Below are 19,888 nucleotides of genomic sequence, written 5' to 3' on the forward strand. Positions count from 1 at the left end.
AAGAAGAAGAAGAAGAAGAAGAAGAAGAAGAAGAAGAAGAAGAAGAAGAAGAAGAAGAAGAAGAAGAAGAAGAAGAAGAAGAAGAAGAAGAATATTTGGTGAAATTGAGCACTCAGGAGATAGTTACTTTAGAGATTATGAGTATATAAAACATATCTGTTTTCTATGTTAATAAGCAGCCGAATTATGAAGTCTTGTTAAATCTCATCGTAAGTTTACCATGGAGGAGATAAAAAGATAAGAAGCTGGATAACTGGACAGACATGTCTGAAAAGAAATTATAAGGAAGTAGAAAAATCATGGATTTAAAACTAGCTGGGCTGGGGGGTGCAGAGCAGTTGATAGAGTGCTTGTCTAGGGGGCATGAAGTCGGAAGTTCCATCCTCAACACCCCATCAAATGGGCTGTGGCAGCGCAAGCTAGGAACCCCAGTGCTTGGTCGATATAAGTGAGAGGATCGGAGAATTTAAAGTCATCATTATGTGCATAGTGAGTTCAAGGTCAGCCTGGGCTACACAGAGACCTATCTCAAACAAACAAACAAACAAACAAAAACCAAAAGAACAAAAATGCAAGAATAACCTGCTCAGGAGGGGACAAAAGGTAGAGCGCGATCAATGACAATGGGTTGGCACTGAAGATGAAACTAGGATGAGGGTGTGGAGCTGAGACAGCCTCCCCAAACCCAGGAGGGAGACCAACGATGAAGGTGTGGAGCTGAGACAGCCTCCCCGAACCCAGGAGGGAGACCAGCGATGAAGGTGAGTTTTAAAGGCTGGGGTTAAAAAGCAGAAACAACCTACAAACAATAACTGGAGTTTTATCTCACTCCAGCCAGAACAACTCTGAGCAATGAAATGAAAATACTGCTGAAAGGGAAAAGCACTGACAAACAATCTCTGGCATGGCATATACAGTGCTTGACATGCTATGTAGTGGTTCTCAACCTGTGGGTCATGACCCCTTTGGGTCAAACAACCCTCTCACAGGGATAGCATAACAGACATCCTGTCTATCAGATATTTACATCGCAATTGATAACTAGCGAAATGACAGTTATGAAGTAGAAATGGATTAATTTTATGGTTGGGGTCACAACAACATGAGGAACTGTGTTAAAGGGTTGCAGCGTTAGGAAGGTTGAGAACCACTGATGAAAGGGATGAGCTCTCAAAAGAGAATCTGGTCTAGATATAACCTCAGGACAATCTGAATTTCAGAGACAAGAAACTAGGAAGCAGAAATGCTCAGTAAACTTAAAATGCCCACAGGAAGCTGGCTTCAATCTTTTTAAAGATAGTAAAGTCCAGAAACAATGCAGCAAAATGGCAGCTGCTAGAGAAAACAAAACAAAACAAAAAAACCCACAAAACTAATCCCAGGGTTGGGAAGATGGCACAGTGTGTAAGCAGGAGGGTGCCAGCTCGGATCCCCAGCACCCACATAAAGACAGATAGGCACACACCTGTCATCTCAACACTGGAGAGGAAAAGCAGGAGTGTCCTGTTTGCTCAAAAATTAGGGTGGAAAGTGATAGAGGAGGACATCTGACATCAAATCCTGGCTTCCTCTTGTGAACATATTTAACTATGTATACACACACACACACACAGTCTTCAGACAACTTTGTCACTGAGAAAAACAAAATAAATGGTAAAACAAACATACAATCAGATGTAGAAAAGCTGAGGAAACCTATTCTTTTTTCCTGGGAAATCAAGTAGGGAATACTCTCTGAAAACATCGCTCAAGAGAAAAGTCAAAATAAGATTAGCTCTATGGGAGCAAGTGTGAAATTCACAAGAAAAAAAATTAACAGTTTAAACATAGGTAAAGATAGAAAATAATTCAATGAAATTTTTCGATTGTGCTTATAATATACAATGGGTTAATTATATAAAATGGGTTTATCAGCTATTTCTTCTAAATGATCAGACCAAAGAAATCATATCAAGACACTTAGCCTGAAGGTGATATGCAAGGGACGTAGTTCAGTGTTAGAGTACTTGCTTAGCATGCCTAGGGCCAGAGGTTCCATCTCTAGTGCTATAAATTCATTAAGTGGACAACTGTGATGTAACGTACTACAGAATCTCAAAGCCTTGTCCCGGATTATCTCAACACCTTCTCTAGATACCATGGTGTTGTGTCCCCCCCACCCCAAGCCCGAAGATGGCTCACAACCCAAGCCGTATAGCCTGTATCCATCTATTACATTAGGCTGGGTTTCCAGCACCAACTGCTTTTGCATGTCACTATTTCAAATGGCATGCTGGAGTACTTACGAAGACAGCCTCCCACAGTAGGTGTGTCACCCGGCTCATTTGTAACAACTGTGATGACCCACTGTCTCTGGGGGTGGCCCTTGGCCACCATAGCAGACTATTAACAAATGAAATAAGCAATAATGTGTGTTTGCTTTGGACGTGGAATCCTGGTGACCCATAGGAACTCAGTGCTCCTTTCAGATCTGTTTCCTAACCTAAAACAAAAGGCAAGCTGTTTGGCTCACATAGACTCTTGAGAGACTTGGGTTGTTGTGACCACCTCCAGACATCCTCCTGATTCAATTATTAATCTGTGATAGACATCACCAAGTGAAGGGGAGAAAGACTTTATGCTCAGCTTCCTGCCTGCACATACACCACACCATCTGCTGCACATATAAAAGTGTAACACTGGAGGACACATGCCAAGACTTGAGGTATGACTTAAGGGGAGTACTTGTTTTCAAGGTGCAAATCCTTGGATTCAACATCTAGCATGTCCATCCCAAGAAAAAAAAATACTATATGCCACATCCAAGCAAGGACTACTACCTGCCAACATTTACTAAAAAAAAAATCTGTAATATTATGCAGAAAAGTAGCAAAATGAGAAAAAAATTAAGAAGAATGTTCTATACAGGCATTCATTTGTGGTTTATAGAAGCAATTAAACAACAAAAATATCCAGAGATTCAGAGATGGAGAAACCTGCCCTTTCTTGCAATTTATTGGATAACTTTTTAACAATGTCACTAGCAATCACAAACGTGCTGTGCTTCAACAGGGATTAAAACATTTAAACGCACACCCCTCTGACAGTAAAGATATGTACACACATACATGCATACATACATACATACAGACAGACTGACAGACAGACAGACAGACAGACAGACAGACAGACATACATACATATCTTTGTTGGCTTGGTGCTACATGCCTGTAATCCCAGCACTTAGGAGTCCCAGACGGGAGGACGACGGGCTCCAGGCCAGCCTAGACTACACAGTGAGGCAAGATCTGTCTCAAAAAACTCAAATTAAACCAACCAAAAAAGTGAGACACATATAAGCCTATCAGCAGTCTTACCTTCCAGTGTTCTTCACGTAACTCGTGCTTGAAAACCTACCTCCTTCAGCAACTAAGCTCCTAGCTTACACACTAAGCTTTGGAATGAAGAGATGGCTCAGGGACTAAAAGCATGTACTTACTGCTCTTACAGAGGACCTGAGTTCAGTTGCCAGTTGGGTGGCTCACAAGCTCTAGTAACTCCAGCTCCAGGGGATATGATACCCTCTTTTGGCCTCCGGAAACAGGCACTTATATGGTATTCACACACACACACACACACACACACACACACACACACACACACACCAATAAAAATACATCATAAAACAAACTTGAGCTTTTCATGATGGAAATGAAGTGGAACAAAGAGCGCACAGTTTTCAATGCTTCTGTTTAAACCAGAGACCTAAAGCGTAAAAATAAAGCCGAATTCCTGAAAAGGAGAAACACACAATGTAGATCTTCATAAACAGCCATTTCACCACATATGGAGACCAGGTAACAGTTAAGTCCAATTAACTTCATAAAACTCAGTATCAAGAGGGGCTTCTACTGTGCTTAAACACTAAATACACCCATGATGCCATTAGATGGGGGAATACATGGCTTTAACCTAAAGGCCTTGGCCTGAGTTTCAACTCCATCATTCTGAGAATAATCAGAACATTCAAAATTAGTTTGCTATTCTCATCTATGACAATAGAGTTGAGAAAGGCATTTCCCCTACCCCTCCCACCAGAAGAAGAGGAGAAGGAAGGGTTTTAGGAGCCAGAGAGGTCAAGGACACCACAAGAAACCCACAGAAACAACCAAACAGGGCTCATAGGGGCTCACAGAGACTGAACTGACAATCAGAGAGTCTGTATGGGCCCTCTGCATATATGTTGTGGTCGTGCTTGCTTGGAGTTCCTGTGGAACCCTAACAGTGAGAGCAGGGGCTGTTTCTGACTCTTTTGTCAGCTTTTGTGATCCTTTTCCTCTTACTGGGTTGCCTCGCACAGCCTTAATATGAGGGGAGGTACCTAGTCTTGTTGCAATATGATATGCCATGTCTGGTTGATATCCCTGGGAGCTAGGCCCTTTTCTGAAGGGCAACAGAAGAGGAGTGGATCTGGGGGGAAAGGGAGTTGGGAGGAGAAAATGGGTCGAGAAGAGAGAAGGGAAGGAAAATTGTGGTTGGGATGTAATCTATGAAAGGGAAACAAAAAAAAAACAAATGAACCAATAAATAAGCATTCACTGGGTGTGGAAGTATATGCTTTTAATACCAGCACTTAGGAGAAAGCCTAAATTTATAAAATATGTATATATATTTTTAAAAAGCCCAGTATATGGCATGGTGATATACAACTTTAATTCCAGCACTTTGGAAGGCAGAGGCAAGAGAACCTCTGTGAGTTCGAGGCCAGCCTGGTCTAAAAAGCGAGTTTCAAGACAGGCAGGGCTGTTACAGAGAGAAACCCTATTTTGAAAAACCAAAATTAAATAAATAGATAAGTAAATCAAAATAAAATAAAATTAGTTTGTGATTCTAATCTATGACAGTAGAGTTAAGAAAGGTATTTTCCCCCTCAGCTCAGTTTGCAAATAGCCATTTCAGTAAAGCAAGGTGACTTAGGATGCTGTCATGAATGAGGCTGGTCATAGCTCAATATGTAGGTCACATTTCCAAATACCTGTGCCTCGCAGGTCTGCTGAATGGCACCTCAGTGGGTTGTGTCACAGGATGGGGTATGGGTCCCACACATTAGAGGAAGAGGTGGGAAGATGGGCGGCAGGTATCGTGGGTGGCCAGAGTGGTGTCAGTGGAATGGAATTTCCCTTTCAATGACAGAGTTAAACTGTTTCTGATTTGGATGGCATGTTACTACCCTGTTATATTAGGGTGGCCACCCAAGATTCCAGTATTCAGATGACACAGAAAACACAAAGAGGTTGAAAAACACTGTCCTTGTGTGGACCGCCTTCTCCCTTTCCCTGTGTATTTGGGTCTGACCAAATTGGCTTCCCCAAATGTACCAACCACTAAATCATTTTGAATTAATTTTAATCCTGTTTTTCCACCCCTACTGCTGTAATCTTCCATTTAGTCCCTCTTCTAAAGACTTTCATGCCTTTGGGTGTGTATGTATGTGACCAACAAATTTAATTAGCTTTACTTAGTAGCTTATCAGTGACCATACTACCGAAAGAAGATAGTCTTCCTTTCCCCCAGAGGCTAATAACCTGCTACTGATCCTTGGAGAAGGGATCTTGTAAGCCTCCTCCTCATAAACATTAGACGAAGAACATTTGTATATTGAGTGGATGTGTACTTGAATGCTCCTGCAAATGTGGAAGACAGAGGCCAGCCTCAGACATAATTTTTTTTAAGATTTTATTTCTTTATTATGTATATAGTGTTCTGCCTCCATATATGCCTGCATGCCAGAAGAGGGCATCAGATCTCACTGGAGATGGTTGTGAGCCACCATGTGGTTGCTGGGAATTGAACTCAGGACCTCTGGAAGAGCAGCCAGTGCTCTTAACCACTGAGCCATCTCTCTAGCCCCCTCAGACATCATTCTTATCAGTTTACCACCATACCTTTTGAGACATGGTTTCTCACTGAACCTGGAGCTTATCAATCTAGCTAGACTGGCTGGCCAGTAAAGCTCAGAGATCCTTCTACCTCTGTCTCCCAAGCACTAGGTTTACAGGCTTGAACCATAGGGCCTAACTTTTCAGTGAGTGCTGGGAACTGGCCTCAGGTTTGCATGCTTACATGGCAAGCACTTTACTGAACTGTCTCTCTGGTGTCCCAGTAGCTTCCTAGTGATCTAGATGTCTAACAGGCAGCCCCTTCACAGACTGCTCATCCTTGCTCCTGAACTCCAGGGGTAGTTTTCTTCCCAGCTCCTGTTGTTTCTCCTTCACTTCCATTCTACTCAGACCCTCGATACCCATCTTTTCCTGTTGTCTCTGTCTTCAGAGCAAGCAGATCTTCAACAACTGCCATATCTGCATGTAAACAGCTCCTGTGCCTTTTACTAATGGTGACCTTCTGATTTTCGGCAGAGATTTTCTGTCTGATGGCCCTCATCTTGAGCTGATGACAGTGTTGAAAGTCACTAGGTGAAAATGCGGTTCACTATTTTCCTCACAAGACTCGTTCTTCATTTATTTGGTGGTCATCACCCACCACCACCACCATCATCATCATAACCATAATCATCACCACCACCACCATCATAACCACCATCACCACCGCCATCACCATCATCACCATCATCGCCATCATCATCACCACCACCACCACCATCACCGCCATCACTATGATCGCCATCACCATCATCGCCATCACCATCATCATCATCATCATAACCATAATCATCACCACCACCACCATCATAACCATCATCATCACCACCACCACCACCATCATTGCCATCACCATCATCATCATCATCACCACCACCACCATCACCAGCAGCAGCAGTGTTGAGTATAAACTTTTTGCAGGTAGATTCCCCTTTCAGTTACACTTGCCCATTGTTTAGACTTCATCTCTCAGTCCTAACACATTTTTCTCTAATTCTTTCACACTTTTCTTTCCCAGTTTTTTTATTCCCCTTTCTTCTATGCCCAGAGGGCTCACTTTGTGCTTTTTGCTGGCACAGACTCATGGTCCATCACACTGGGTTTCGTGAAGACATTTTGTACATCTGTGTAGCATATTTTTACCCTAACCCCTTCATACCTGCTCACTCTGCTTTCTCACCCTTCCAACGTTGTACTCCTTTTAATTCAACTACTGAACCTTGTGAACTAGTCTTTAGTCATGTCTCTGTCCCGTTTTCCAATTTCTTTGCCCTTCTGCTAAACTTTCTAGGTTTCAAATCAGGACCCTATACATTTCTCTTGAATCTTTCAGTTTCTGTTATTGTTTTAAAAGGATTTGTTTCCTGCTTACTACCTTTTAGTGTCATGTTGCTTATACTCTTATCTCGGATGCTATTGGATCAACTCCTTCCTCGTTTAATATGTTGTGTAGGCTCTGGCTTCCACTTTCCCATCACTCTTCCCAGGGCCTGACGATCGGACGGTTCATGCTTGCATGCCCATTGATATCTGTGCACACAGGGAGGCTTGCCACTGTGGGCTTCACTGGGCAGGACTTGGTTGAGGCATTTCTTCCACTGAGCCTCCACTGCCAATCTCTTCAGATGTTCCTCTTGCCTTGGATTACTCCAGAAAAGTCTCTTCTAGCTTCCTGCTTGGAGTTTGGGTGTCCTGGGAATGCACATAGAGCAGAATATGGGGAGGAAGGGAGTGTTTTTCAACATTTAGTGTCGTTCCGTGCAAGTGTTGCTCCTAACATCCATCATACTTGGTGTCGACCAGTTCAAAGACACTCCCTGTGGAACATAAACCTCTATTCTGCTAGCATTGGTTAGAACAGTGTCTTAGGTTCATGGAATGACTGTCATGGAATTTACTTGCATTAGATCAAAAGCCCTGTCAGCTCTCCACTGCCTACAGAGAGGACTCAAATTCCACAGTCATCTGACCTGGGTCATCTGGGTCATCTGACCTGACTGCTCTTCTAGACCTTATCCCACCCTCCCACTACACTTATTCCACCCCCACACTAACAGCTGTACCAATTTCCATTTTCCCCATATCCATGAAGAACAGGAAACAAATCACAGAGAGGTATGGAAGGATGTTGGGGCCAGAATACCTGGATGCCTCCACTTGGCTCAGCCTATTGCTTTTCCAGCTGGTGATCTTGCAAGTGACGTCACTGGCAAAACAGGGATAGTCACAGTGCTACCATCCCTTATGGGAGTTGAAGAACAGCTTGACAAGGAGCTGCATCCAGGGAGTGCGTATAAGCTTCAAGTTCTAGTTCTCTGCACATCTGCCTTCTCCAGGACACTCTCCAGCTCCCGGAGACGAATCTCCTCTCGTTTGTGGTGTCTGTGGCATGACACCTGCTGGACACTGGGGACAATATAAAAAGAACCTGACGGATGGAAAGACCGCCGACCGCTGACTCAAGTGTAACATGACAGATGCTATGCTAGAGACAGAATCAAGTGCAGAGAACACAGGGCCAGTCAGAACTAATGGTCCGGAACCAACTGGGACAGCTTCCCGGACCTGAAACCTGGAAGGCCCTTGCCAAAACAAACAAACAAACAAAACAAAAATAAGGGCAAGCAGCTGAGTGGGTAACAGTGGATGGGAGGCTGTCAATGAGGTTTTTATTAATCATGCACTGGGGAGGCCAAGGCAGAAGGAGGGTAAGCTCAGGACCAACCTGGACTACATAGCAAGTTCACGGCCAGCCTGGGATACATATAAAGACCCTGACTCACAAAGTTTATCTTTTAGTCATTGCTGTATGTAAATACTTCAGAGAAATAAAACTGAACTGGGCTAGTGTCTCCCCCAAATTCATATCCATCTAGAACCCATGAATGTGGCCTTACTGGGATGTAAGATCTTTGCAGGTGTAAAGATGAGGTCATACAGGATTCAGACATGGAGTGGACAGACATGCACACAGGGACTATGCCACGTGAAGCGCTGGCTGGAGAGACACAGTTACAAGGGACATTCAGTGCTGTGGTGACCAGCAGCAACAGCAGGGAAGGCATCTCGGTTTAGGCTTCTGGCATCTAGAGCTAAGATGGTACAGCTCACTCGTTTTAGGCTACACATACGCAGTCACCTGTCACGGCCATTTCTGTGTAGTCTGAACTAGCATACTTCAGTTGTTGCCCAGCTGCACCACGTGACCTGCCATGGAATGGACCTTTCTTGGGCTGCTCCGTAAAGCAGAGACTCAGGAAACCATTTCTGCAGCTTTGATTTGGTTTTATTTAACTCAGATATGCAGTTTATATAAAAAAAAAAGCAAACCCGAGGACCAACTGCCGCTGTCACCCAGAGCTCACGCTTTATCGCACTTCGCCTCCACCCCTTTCAACAACTTCAGAAGCGCGGCTGGGTTGTAAGGAAAGAGATTTTTCTCTTGCAAACGGTAAATAGCACTCTGTAGCTCCTCCAGGCATTTCACTGCTCTAGAAAACAGTCCCACTTCCCAGACAGCCCCATTGGGAGCAACTTCCCCAGCAGCACAGAAGGGAGGACCAGACTCTTGAGGAAGCAGAGGCCTCAGCTGAGGCTCCAGGCTAAGTTCTTTTTGGTCCTTACATGTCCTAGGCAGGCCTTGAGTTTCTCTGCTCATTTCTGGACATAAAGAAGTCTGTTTGCTGTTTGCTAAATGCTGACTTGTGGCTTCCTCATCAGAATCTTCCGAGCTGTCATAATCTACCAGACTCCGTGGTGTCTGGGAAGGTGGGCCATGAGCTGGCACTGTGTGAGTTTCCTTGGGCATCACCACCTGATTCTGGGGCTCAGAGCGGGCATTAGAAGTCCAGGGGACCCATGGGCAAGCATTTCTGTGGCCAACAGAAGAAGCCAGAGCATGAGGTACTGTGTGGCTGGTGCTTCTGTCGTGGACAAGTGAGGGGACAGGATCACGAGTATTTGCTCCACACTGTGATTCAGCTGCATCAAAGAACTTGCAGACGGACAGAAAGTGATGCCAGTCTTTCTGCAGCAATTTCAAATATTTAACAAAATATTCAAGGAAACAGGTTTCGGAGGAAATCAAGAAGTCTAGAAGAACTGTAGAGTCGAACACTATGTTCTTTAATAAGAACAAGAAAATACAGTGTGGATTACAGCCATTGCTATGAGTGGAGTGGGTCCATGCTTCATCTTCTTGAGTCAGGCTTCCAGAGGTGTGGTCCCTGCCTCTGCAAACACAGACAAGGGAGAGCTCAGGATGACAGGGCTTCACAGACACTAGCACTCACCCGCCAAATCACTTTAAGAGGAAATCAAAACCAAATCTGCTCACGACCAACCAGTTTCAGATTTTGTCTGCACAAGGGTCCTTTCCTTAATATCAGCAGCCCCTCTTCATGAGGTCAATTTATTCCATGTTTAAGGTGGGGCTCAAGACTGCCATATCAGGGTAGACATGTGACCCCAACTGACCAATCAGAACATGGCTTCACAATCTTATCTTCTCCGAGAAATCTCTATGGCTAAGGAAAATTTCGACTTTAAGATTGATGAAAAGGAAGGGTGAAGCTTCTCGTGTTCTCATGGCCAGGCCTGAGAAGGAATCAGGCTGTGAGATCATAAGCAGGGGAAATAATGGCTGGCATGATTTGAATACATGGAATACACAACACACACACACACACACACACACACACAAACACAAAAAGATATAGACAAACAGAAACACACAAATGCACACATACACACAGTGCTATATCTGATGTCAGTTTGATGCCCTTGAAATTCTCAACTGGCTGGGTGGTGGTGCACACCTTTAATCCCAGCACTCAGGAGGCAGAGGCAGGTGGATCTCTGAGTTCGTGGCCAGCCTGGACTACAGAGTAAATTCCAGGACAGCCAGGGACACACAAAGAAACCCTGTCTTACAAAACAAAACAAAAAACTTTCAACCAGGCCTCAAAACATTCTATTTTTGCTTAAAATAGTTTGAAATGGTTTCTGTCATTTACAAACAAGAAAACCTTAACAGGATGGCTTTTTTTTATTGTTTTATTTTTTATTTTGAACTCATGGCATAAAAATCTACCACTCTGGACACAGTGACCTGAAGGCAGTGAGGCTCATGTAGAACAGGCATAAGAAGGCAGTGCTGAGTGAAATCAACACATACTCTTGAATATGTAATCTAAATATGATAGGAAAATTTCACTATCTTTGAGCCTAACTGAAATCACATGTAGGAATTCTGTTTCTCGAATAGAACCTTTTGAAAACTGGCCCCAAACACTAAGCCATTGCCAGCTGGGTCCTAATGTAGCAAGCACAAGGAAGGCTGTGTCGCCAGTCATCAGTGAGACAGCCCTTCTCCCAGGCAAGGGGAGAGGGAAATGAAGCCGAGCAGACAGCATGGAAGGGGTCATTGGCTGTCAGCTTCAGAAGCCATTCCAGACACTGCTGCAGGTGTAAAGCAGAAACAGACCTGGGACAGCAGCATTGCAGCAATGCGCCTCCAGAGGGAGCAGCCTGGAGGAATGGAGCATCGTAGCAATGCGCCTCCAGAGGGAGCAGCCTGGAGCAGTGGAGCTGGAAGTGCAAGCCTGGAGAGGCTCCGCTGGCTACTTCCATTTGTATTCTCTTGACCAAGGCAAGGGTCACCAGCTAGAAGCTTAATTCAAACAAGCAAGTCTTAGAGGCTTTAAGAACATGGTTCTTAACCAGGAGCTGCGGTTCAGAGAGGGCACTGGCTTACCTTGACCCCCATAGGCAACACCAGAACTCAGGGGTTCTGATCTTGCTTTACTATCCCTGTGCTGCTTGCTTCTAAGGATAATACACATAGCATCCATTTTCATGTAAGGTGGAGTTAAACGGGAGGAAACCATAAATAGTTCTATCCAAGTAGAAAACAAAAATAATGCACCAGGCAGAAACACATTTTCTGACGTGCATGTCTCCTGATTCTCTGGCTTGTAGGCAGTCAAACGTACTTGAAATACACAAACCTGGTCAACTGGAGGTAGATGCTCAGGGATGCTTTGGCAGCCTCCAGCATGTCATCGTCCTGCTCTATGAAGACCCTGGACAGCCATTCACACGGGTTGAGGAATTGTAGAGGGGGCTGAAGGTGAGGCTTTAAGAAGGTCAGTAACTCGGACATGAACTTCTGCAAGTCAACTTCAAACAACAGCGATTTCAAAGGGCAGGTAATGTTTACAAACACAAATAACATCTCATCTGTATGCAAATCTGTCAGTGCACTATCGCAATCCACACCTTCGGGTCCTAGAGTCGGGATTAGCTTTTTCACAAATGAAGATCTGAGAATAGCAAGGTGACTCATGGCGGAACACTTGTTCAAGACATATAGTCAGGGTGTCCATCTGCCAAAAACTAGTCACAGTTTGTCTACGAAAAAAAATATGTGATTTCAATACGAAAGCATGTTAACTGAGTGGACAACAACAATCTCTTCATTGGCAAGCCCAGCTTTCTGCTAACTACAGACCGCTAAACCATAAAAAGAAATGGCTTCAAACACAACAGAAAAATCTTCCTTTTGCTTGATAAAGAACTAAAGTATGGCAAAAACCCAGACAGGACCTGGGAGTTTAACTGCAATGCAAACCTCTGAATTATGTAACAGATGCCACCTAGTGTCATAAACTGTAATTGCGCTAATGAGAACATCCTTAAAAATGATGTCTAGGAGAGCCCCAGAGGTCAAGGCAGCTAGCTGGAGACAGCCACTGTCTGCTTTCCTCTAGAGATGGAAGACATATCCTCTACAACACCCACACTGGAAGCCGTTCCTCCAGTCAATGCTGAGCTTGTCACCCTCAAGTTATGTGCAACAAGTTCTTTACCAACAGAACTTTCCGTACTAGCTTCAACACAACTCCTCATTATCACTAACGAACATAGTCATAGAGCTTTTATGAATAATACTATTAAATGTCAACTGACTTCTACTTGCTTGGTAGTGACTCAAAAGCAACTATTTTTGTATTCATTATTCTATGCATATTAATTATACAAAAAAGCTAAGAAGCTTCTTAAAATTCCAGTACCCCACAACCCTGTTCCCTTTGAAAAAGTATTTAGTAAATTTAATCAGGAAAATATAAATATATTAAGGAAATGGCACTCGCCTTAAACTCAATAATCACGAGTCACTTTTCTTAAGTGAACAATTAATTGCATAGTGCTCTGACTAAAAATGAGTCTGGAGAATTACCTTCCATTTCAGTTGCTGAGGTACAATTCTGGAACTTGATTTCCAAGGATTTCAAAGTAATTAAGCTTGCTGCTCTCAGGGTGACGTGATCAGGGCCAGGCCTGGGTCGGCATCCAGGTTGAACTTCGTCTCCTCCAAAGCAGGAAGGCTTTCCAGGAACAGACAACTCCTTCCACAACCCCAGATGTACCCTGTACAGAAGTGCCTCAGCTAAGGCCAGCACGTCACTGTCCAGAAGATAGTCTGGTGACACCAGGGCAGGCACTGATCCACGGCAGAGGTCCTCTCCCATTTTACCAAGAAGGCACTTTTTGATGACTATAACCAATTTCCTCTTAACAAAAGCTGGAATAGGCCAGGCAAGAATATCTAGAGCACGGGGTTTCAAAAATAGTATCTTTTGGCTTCGAAAGTGCAGTTTCAGGTGGATTCTGGAGGCTGTGAGAAGTTCCAGCAGCTCCAGGAAGCACACCAGGATGTTGACCACATTAGCGAGATTCTGGAAGTTTCCAAAATGCTGAGAAAATAAGGAATTGTAGAACACTTCAAAAGTAATGTCAAAAGGAGCCAAGAGCTGTTCTAGGATTTCTGAAATTAGAAAAATAGTAGTTAGAAGAAACAGGAAACACAAAAGTTTTCTCTAAACACAATTTTACAATTCAATTGGCATGTACATCACTTTGTAAGATAAAAAAATAGGTTTAAGAACAATTACTTCTAATAAGACCACATGAAGGTACACAGATTAACAGCTAATCACAAAAAGTTAATGTTTGCTTTATAAATATGGATAGTATCAGACTATATAAGAAATATTTAATGACTAAGTTTTAATTTTTTTCTAAAAAGATAATCTTCAGTGCTGGGGAGATAGTTTATTTGGTAAAGTGCTTGCTGCATAAGCACGAGGTCCTGGATTAGAATCCCTGGCACCCATGCAGAAGCCAGACAAGGTGACACACATCAGTAACCACATCTGGGGAGGTGGAGACGGAGCTCAGTCTTGCCCAGTTGATGAGCTCTAGAGTCAGTGAGGGATCTTATCTCAGCAAACAAGGTGGAAAGCAGTTGAGGAAGACTCCTGACATTGCCTTCTGGCCTCCCGCACAAGCACACACACACACACACACACACACACACACACACACACACACACACAACACACTAAATACGTACACCACACACACCAAGGTTATGTCCAATTAAAAAATTCAGGGGAGCAATTCTCACATTCTTCCATACTTCCAGAGAGAAGAGGAATAGCATACATTTTATTCTTCACTTTAAACACACTGCTGCCGAGAGAGGGGATGAGCATTAGGACAGTGCCATCTCTACCTGCTTGCTGGGACTGTGCATCTTTAAAGGCTTCTTTTATTACAACTGTGAGAATCCAAAGGCAGTGCACTGCTTCTCCACTCTCAGAGCATTCAGAGAGATGCTTCTGGCAAAAAGTGACCCAGGGATCACTTAACATCATCTACAAATGAGAAAACAAAAGGGTTGTTATAATTGTTTTGCTTATAAGATTAAAAATTACTTATTACACAACACAATACCACAAAATGTTGTTTACTTGTTTATGTGAAAAAAAGCATGAAAATACTTGACAAAACAAGGAAAAAATATTCTAATATTCTTTCAGGCAGGAAAGTAACACACCATGTAAGCGAAGGATCAAAAAGACCATGAAAAGATCCACATTGTTTATAATGGTGTAGGAATGTGTACGCCTTTCTTTAACACTATCCTACTTTCCAAATGTTCTACCATAAACAGTATTCACATTCAAAGAACTACTTTAAAAACAAGCAGTGAGAGTGCAAAGTTAATAGGTCCTGGATCTGTGTGCATTCGCAAGCCCCTGTGTAACCACGTGTGTGGAAGTACACCAGGCAGCCAGAGGCTGATGCCAGGTGTCCTGCTCAATCACTTTTCTCCTTATTGAGACAGGATCTTATTTTATTCTCATTTTTTGTTGTGATCCAGCTGCCCTCACTCCCCCTGACTGACAGCGGAACTTCCTTGTGGTCTGTAATTGACAAGAATGTTTGTGTTCTTTCTGGCTGGAGGTTTTCCACAGAAGCAGTAGAGGTATAAAAGGCTTTAGGTCAGAGAAAAATTAAGGTTGCTATTCTTCCACCTGAAAGGAAGCCTCCCTGTCTCAATCCTGGCACCCCTGGCAGTCTTGGCTATCCAGGCTGTGCTGGCGCCAAAGTGGAGGAGGTCCTATCGAGATCTGGAAAGTGGGATTTGTGAACAAGATTGCTCCGTCTGCTGGCTAAATCGAGGAGTGCATTGGGAAGGTAAGTTTTTTTCATCCCCAGAGATACTCTGAGAGACACCCTCCAAAAGACTAGCAAGTATAAAGAGGCGTGAGGGTGAATTGTAGGCCTCAAAAAGTAACTGAAACTCTTAAAGCAACAAGGCACCGAAGTAACAAGGAAGACAGCCAAAGATTTTGTACAAACAACAGCTCAAGTTAGCCCCTAATTTATTACGGGAGGGGGCTTAAATGTTAATAAGCCAAGTCAGAGTATTTGTTTCTTCATCCCCAGAGATGCTCTGAGGGATGCCCTCCAGTGACTGGCCAGTAGGGAAGTAATAAAGAGGAGGCAGGACGGTGAATTGAGACCCTCAAAAGATAGAATGTGTACAGATGTATGTTATTGTGTTGATTGTGTTGTCTTTTGTGTTCTGGACTGGAGAAAGACATTTGATTCTGGGAACTAAGACTTTAAAATATGGACCTAATGATTTGATGCTTTGGAAAAGAGGTTTTGCTTTTGTCTCCACAGAGGATGAGAACCTATAGATTCTTGCAAATTTATGCAGTTTGATTCACCAAGACCTCCTGAAATGTTGACGTAAAATACCCCCAAGAATGCAGCACCCCCCACTCAGCAGGAAATAGCCAAACAGGTTGACGATGCCCAAATTCCCTAAAAGACTGTTAAGGTCGGGCCCCTTCAATGGTTCTGGAGCAGGAGCAGCTAGCCTGCTTCCCTGAGTTCGGCTCCTCTTCGTACAGCAGTTTGGACCCAGAAAGAGTGCATCTGGGGCCAGAAGGCAGCTGGAGCAGAGCTTTGCTAGGCATGTTGCCCTGGCCCAGTTGGTGCCCAGCCTGGGGGACACCATGGCGGTGTCAGGAGTATCAGCAAATATGGCAAAAAGTGCTGGACCATAAAAGATCGGCAGAAGAGAGACCTTGGAATCACTGCAGCTGTGATTGCCATTATTGCTATCTCTGCCACGGCAGATACTGCTGTCAGAGTTGCTCTTTCCCAGACTGTGCAGACAGCTGAGACTGTCAACTAGGTAGCTGAAAGAGTCAGCAATGCTTTGGATATTGACCTTAAACCAACAAGTGGCTCTGGTTTAGAAGCAAGACTGATCTTTGGACTTTTCAATGGCTAGCTCTTATCATGTTATGTACGTTACTTATGGCACTGTATTGCATGCTTCTACTACTGTTATGGAACTCAACCGTCATATGAGAGGGGTTTGGAATACTGCTTTTGTTAATTTTACCACCCAGTTAGTGCATGCTAGATGGTTGCAGCGCTGGTCTGGCTCGTTGGCACTGTCAGTCCTGGAGATACTTGGTTTAGGGCTATGTGTGTGGGTAGCCACAGACAGGCAATACTTTGGGGGCAGGATGCCACCTAAGATAGGGAATATTAGAGGGCTATTCCCCACAACAGACAAGATATTCCACCCAAAGTAACAATAAAATAAAATGGGGGGAGTTTTTGTGATCCACCTGCCCTCACTCCCCAGACTGACAGTGGAACTTCCTTGTGGTCTGTAATTGGCAAGAATGTTTGTGTTCTTTCTGGCCGGAGGTTTTCCACAGAAGCAGTAGAGGTATAAAAGGCTTTAAGTCAGGGAAAAATAAAGGTTGCTGTTCTTCCACCTGAAAAGAAGTCTCAATCATGCGCACGCAGACACACACACGCGCACACACCCCGCCACCAATCTTGGCTATCCAGGCCACTCTGGTGTGGCAACTTTTGAATTTGCACATTATGGTGGGTGCAAATAGCTTACTAATTCAACTGTTTGAAGGAGTAAAGTCAATGCTAACGAGCAACTTGAAAACTGAAAGAGAAATCACTCTGCTCTGATTTACCGACCTTCTCTCTCAGCTGGAAATAGAGGAGTGAAGAGAGGCACTTGGCGGCCATGTGAGACAACAACTTATCCGCGTTCTGGAGCATGCAGACCTGCAGCCAGACAGGCACAGTTTAGCTGACGCCTAAAAGCCTAGACACCGTATCCAAGTCACTGAAAACGCGGCTTACCAATTTGGAATCGACTCCAGCTGAGTGCAGAAGGGCTTTAGTCAGCTCTCTGTACCCCTTCTTCGCGTGGGCCTCGGTTTCAGTAGACAGCACTCGGCTCAGGAGCAGGTCAATCACTGTTAACTGAAGGAGTGCCACCTCCTGGGCCCTGCTCATCTGGAAGTGTCTCTTCGCACACTCCCGTGCTTCAGGAAGGGTGGTGGACTCACTGGAAGATGGTCTATGCTGGCCTGGCACACCATCCAGAGCATCATTAACATCTGACTGTGCTAAAGAGGGGGTTACTGTATAGCCAACTTTCTCTGAGAGGTTTGGGTTGAGATAAAAGATGTAACCATGGATGTCATCCTCAAGGGTGGCTCCAAGAAGTACTTTCTTATATAACTGGTCCAAAATTTCTTCAACATCTTCCATTTTGATTTCTAAAATGTATATGGTAAGAGGGTTAAAAGTCCCGAGGGGTAAATATTGAAGACTTAGAAATACAATGACTCTCTAAGATGTCCCCTCACTGAAGCCTGAAATAGAAAAAGTAACGTGATTGTAAGTATTAAGCTGTATTACAAGTGAAAGAAAACTGTGTTCACTTAGTCTCAAGTTAGAGATAATGCTAGTTGCTGAGCTCAACCTCTGAGCTTCATCCCTATCCCTGTCTATCACTTGTTTTGAGATAGGGTCTGTAAGCTGCCCACAGTAGTAGGCTCACCTTGATCTCACTCAGTAGCCTAGGGAGACCTTGAACTTGTGATCCTCCTGCCTCAGACAAGCGAGTCTCTAGGATCATGAGCCGGCACCACCAGCTTTCTTCTAACAGTTCTAGGTGGCTGCCTCATTTCTCACTCTTGGCAACACTGAAAGTGGAGCCAGACTCCTTTGTACGGGGAGCAGCACCACTCTTTAATCTGTTAAGCAACCCCCACCCCATCCCCACCCTACCCTGCCCAAACCCCTACCGTCTCCCAGCCAAATGCTCCCAGCATCATCCACCAGATTCTGTTGACCAGAAATGTCTGCAGACACTGTCAGATGCCCCAGTTCAAAACCACAGGGATAAATCAAAATTTTTAAACTTCACTCTGATTTATAGATTAAAACCTGAAGTTACTTGCTATACGGCTATTAACTATTAAATTCCAACTTAAAATTATATATCGCATTAAATAACAATGATATTAGGCTCCTAAGTCATCTCCTCTGTAACTAAGTAAAAACATTTTTTTTTAAGTGCTATCCCAAGAAAGTCAAGAAGGGAAGGAAAAGCAACCCAAACAGAGCAGACTGTACTTGTAACTGAACAGAAATGTACACATTCGGGTTGTTCTAGAGTTCTCTGGCATGATGGAGACCAGGGGTGAGATACACATGACACATTCAGGAACAGACATGGCTTTTAAAGCAGAAAATAGGGGCAGCCAGTCAATGTCGGAGGAAGCATGCTGTCGTCACTGGTATAAGCAAAACAGAGGACTCGACCTTCTTCCAGTGAAATGCTAGAGCCCCTGGGACTCTCCTGGACCACCTTACTCCTCCTAAATATAGAGCTTAAAGCCACACACCGACTCCTTTGTTTGGACAAGCAAAGATTCCTCTCCTGCTGGGGAAAAAGAAGCTTTGTGCTTCTTTCTGTGAACTCACTTGAATGCTCACATCCTCCACATAAATTCAGAGTTCTCTTACATTAAATGGGCTGTGACAGCTGCCTGATTCCCTCATCAATTCCTAAGTTCTTTAAAACCACAACAGTTTTACTCACATAGGCATTTTCCATGGATCCTGACTGTCCTCTGTAAAATTTTACTTTAATTTATGTATGTGGGTGCTTTGCCTGCATGTATATCTAGGTGCCATGTGCATGCCTGGTGCTCAGAGCGGTCAGAAGAGAATGCCAGATCCCTGAAACTGAAGTTACAATGGACGCGGCTGCTACGGCGGCCTGAATGAGGACGGAATCTAAAGACTCTTCTACTTTACTTGTATGCTTGGTCAGCAGTTGCTGGAATTGTCTGGGAAGAATTAGGAGGCATGGACTTACTGGAAGGGGTGTGTTGTTAGGGGTGATCTCTGAGGTTTCAAAGTCCACGCCGTTGTCAGTTACAGCCTCCCCCCTCCTCCCGCTTGCGGATGGAATATAAAGTCTCAGCCATTGCTCCAGCACCATGCCTGCTGCCATACTCTTCATCATGACAGCCACGGCTCTAACCCTTGGGAATCATGAGCACCCAAACTAAATGTTTGTTTATAAGTTGCCCTGGTCATAGTGTCTCTTCACAGCAACAGAAAAGTAACTAAGCTCTTTTTCATCTTCCTCTCGGAGAGGCAGCTTCGCTTCTGCCTCTCTCCCCACTTTTCTGCTTCCCCCCTTCTCTGTCTCTTTCTCCTCTTCTCTCTCTCTCTCTCTCTCTCTCTCCCTCTCTCTGCCCCCTTCT

General features: G+C 44.1%; 1 protein-coding gene across 7 annotated transcripts in view; it reads right to left on the reverse strand.

Moving 5' to 3' along the window:
* Nucleotides 1-9,189: 9,189 nt before the first annotated feature.
* Nucleotides 9,190-19,888, reverse strand: part of Lins1 (lines homolog 1) — a 28,800-nt gene continuing 18,101 nt past the window's right edge. For 3 of the 7 annotated variants that reach the window (XM_026784364.1, XM_005357783.3, XM_026784362.1), the window contains 6 exons: nt 17,463-17,980; nt 17,295-17,384; nt 14,497-14,638; nt 13,159-13,746; nt 11,927-12,098; nt 9,190-10,150 (listed from right to left, as the gene is read on the reverse strand). In XM_026784364.1, the coding sequence (XP_026640165.1) occupies nt 9,280-10,150; nt 11,927-12,098; nt 13,159-13,746; nt 14,497-14,638; nt 17,295-17,384; nt 17,463-17,876 (2,277 nt within the window). In that variant the 5' untranslated portion in view covers nt 17,877-17,980 and the 3' untranslated portion in view covers nt 9,190-9,279. Of the gene's footprint in view, nt 10,151-11,926; nt 12,099-13,158; nt 13,747-14,496; nt 14,639-17,294; nt 17,385-17,462; nt 17,981-18,415; nt 19,524-19,888 lie in introns of those variants that run through there. The other 4 variants (XM_013350202.2, XM_026784363.1, XM_026784365.1 and 1 more) reach the window with 3 other exon arrangements.

The sequence above is a fragment of the Microtus ochrogaster genome, chromosome 22 (assembly GCF_000317375.1).
Source record: "Microtus ochrogaster isolate Prairie Vole_2 chromosome 22, MicOch1.0, whole genome shotgun sequence".
Taxonomy (NCBI): Eukaryota; Metazoa; Chordata; class Mammalia; order Rodentia; family Cricetidae; genus Microtus; species Microtus ochrogaster.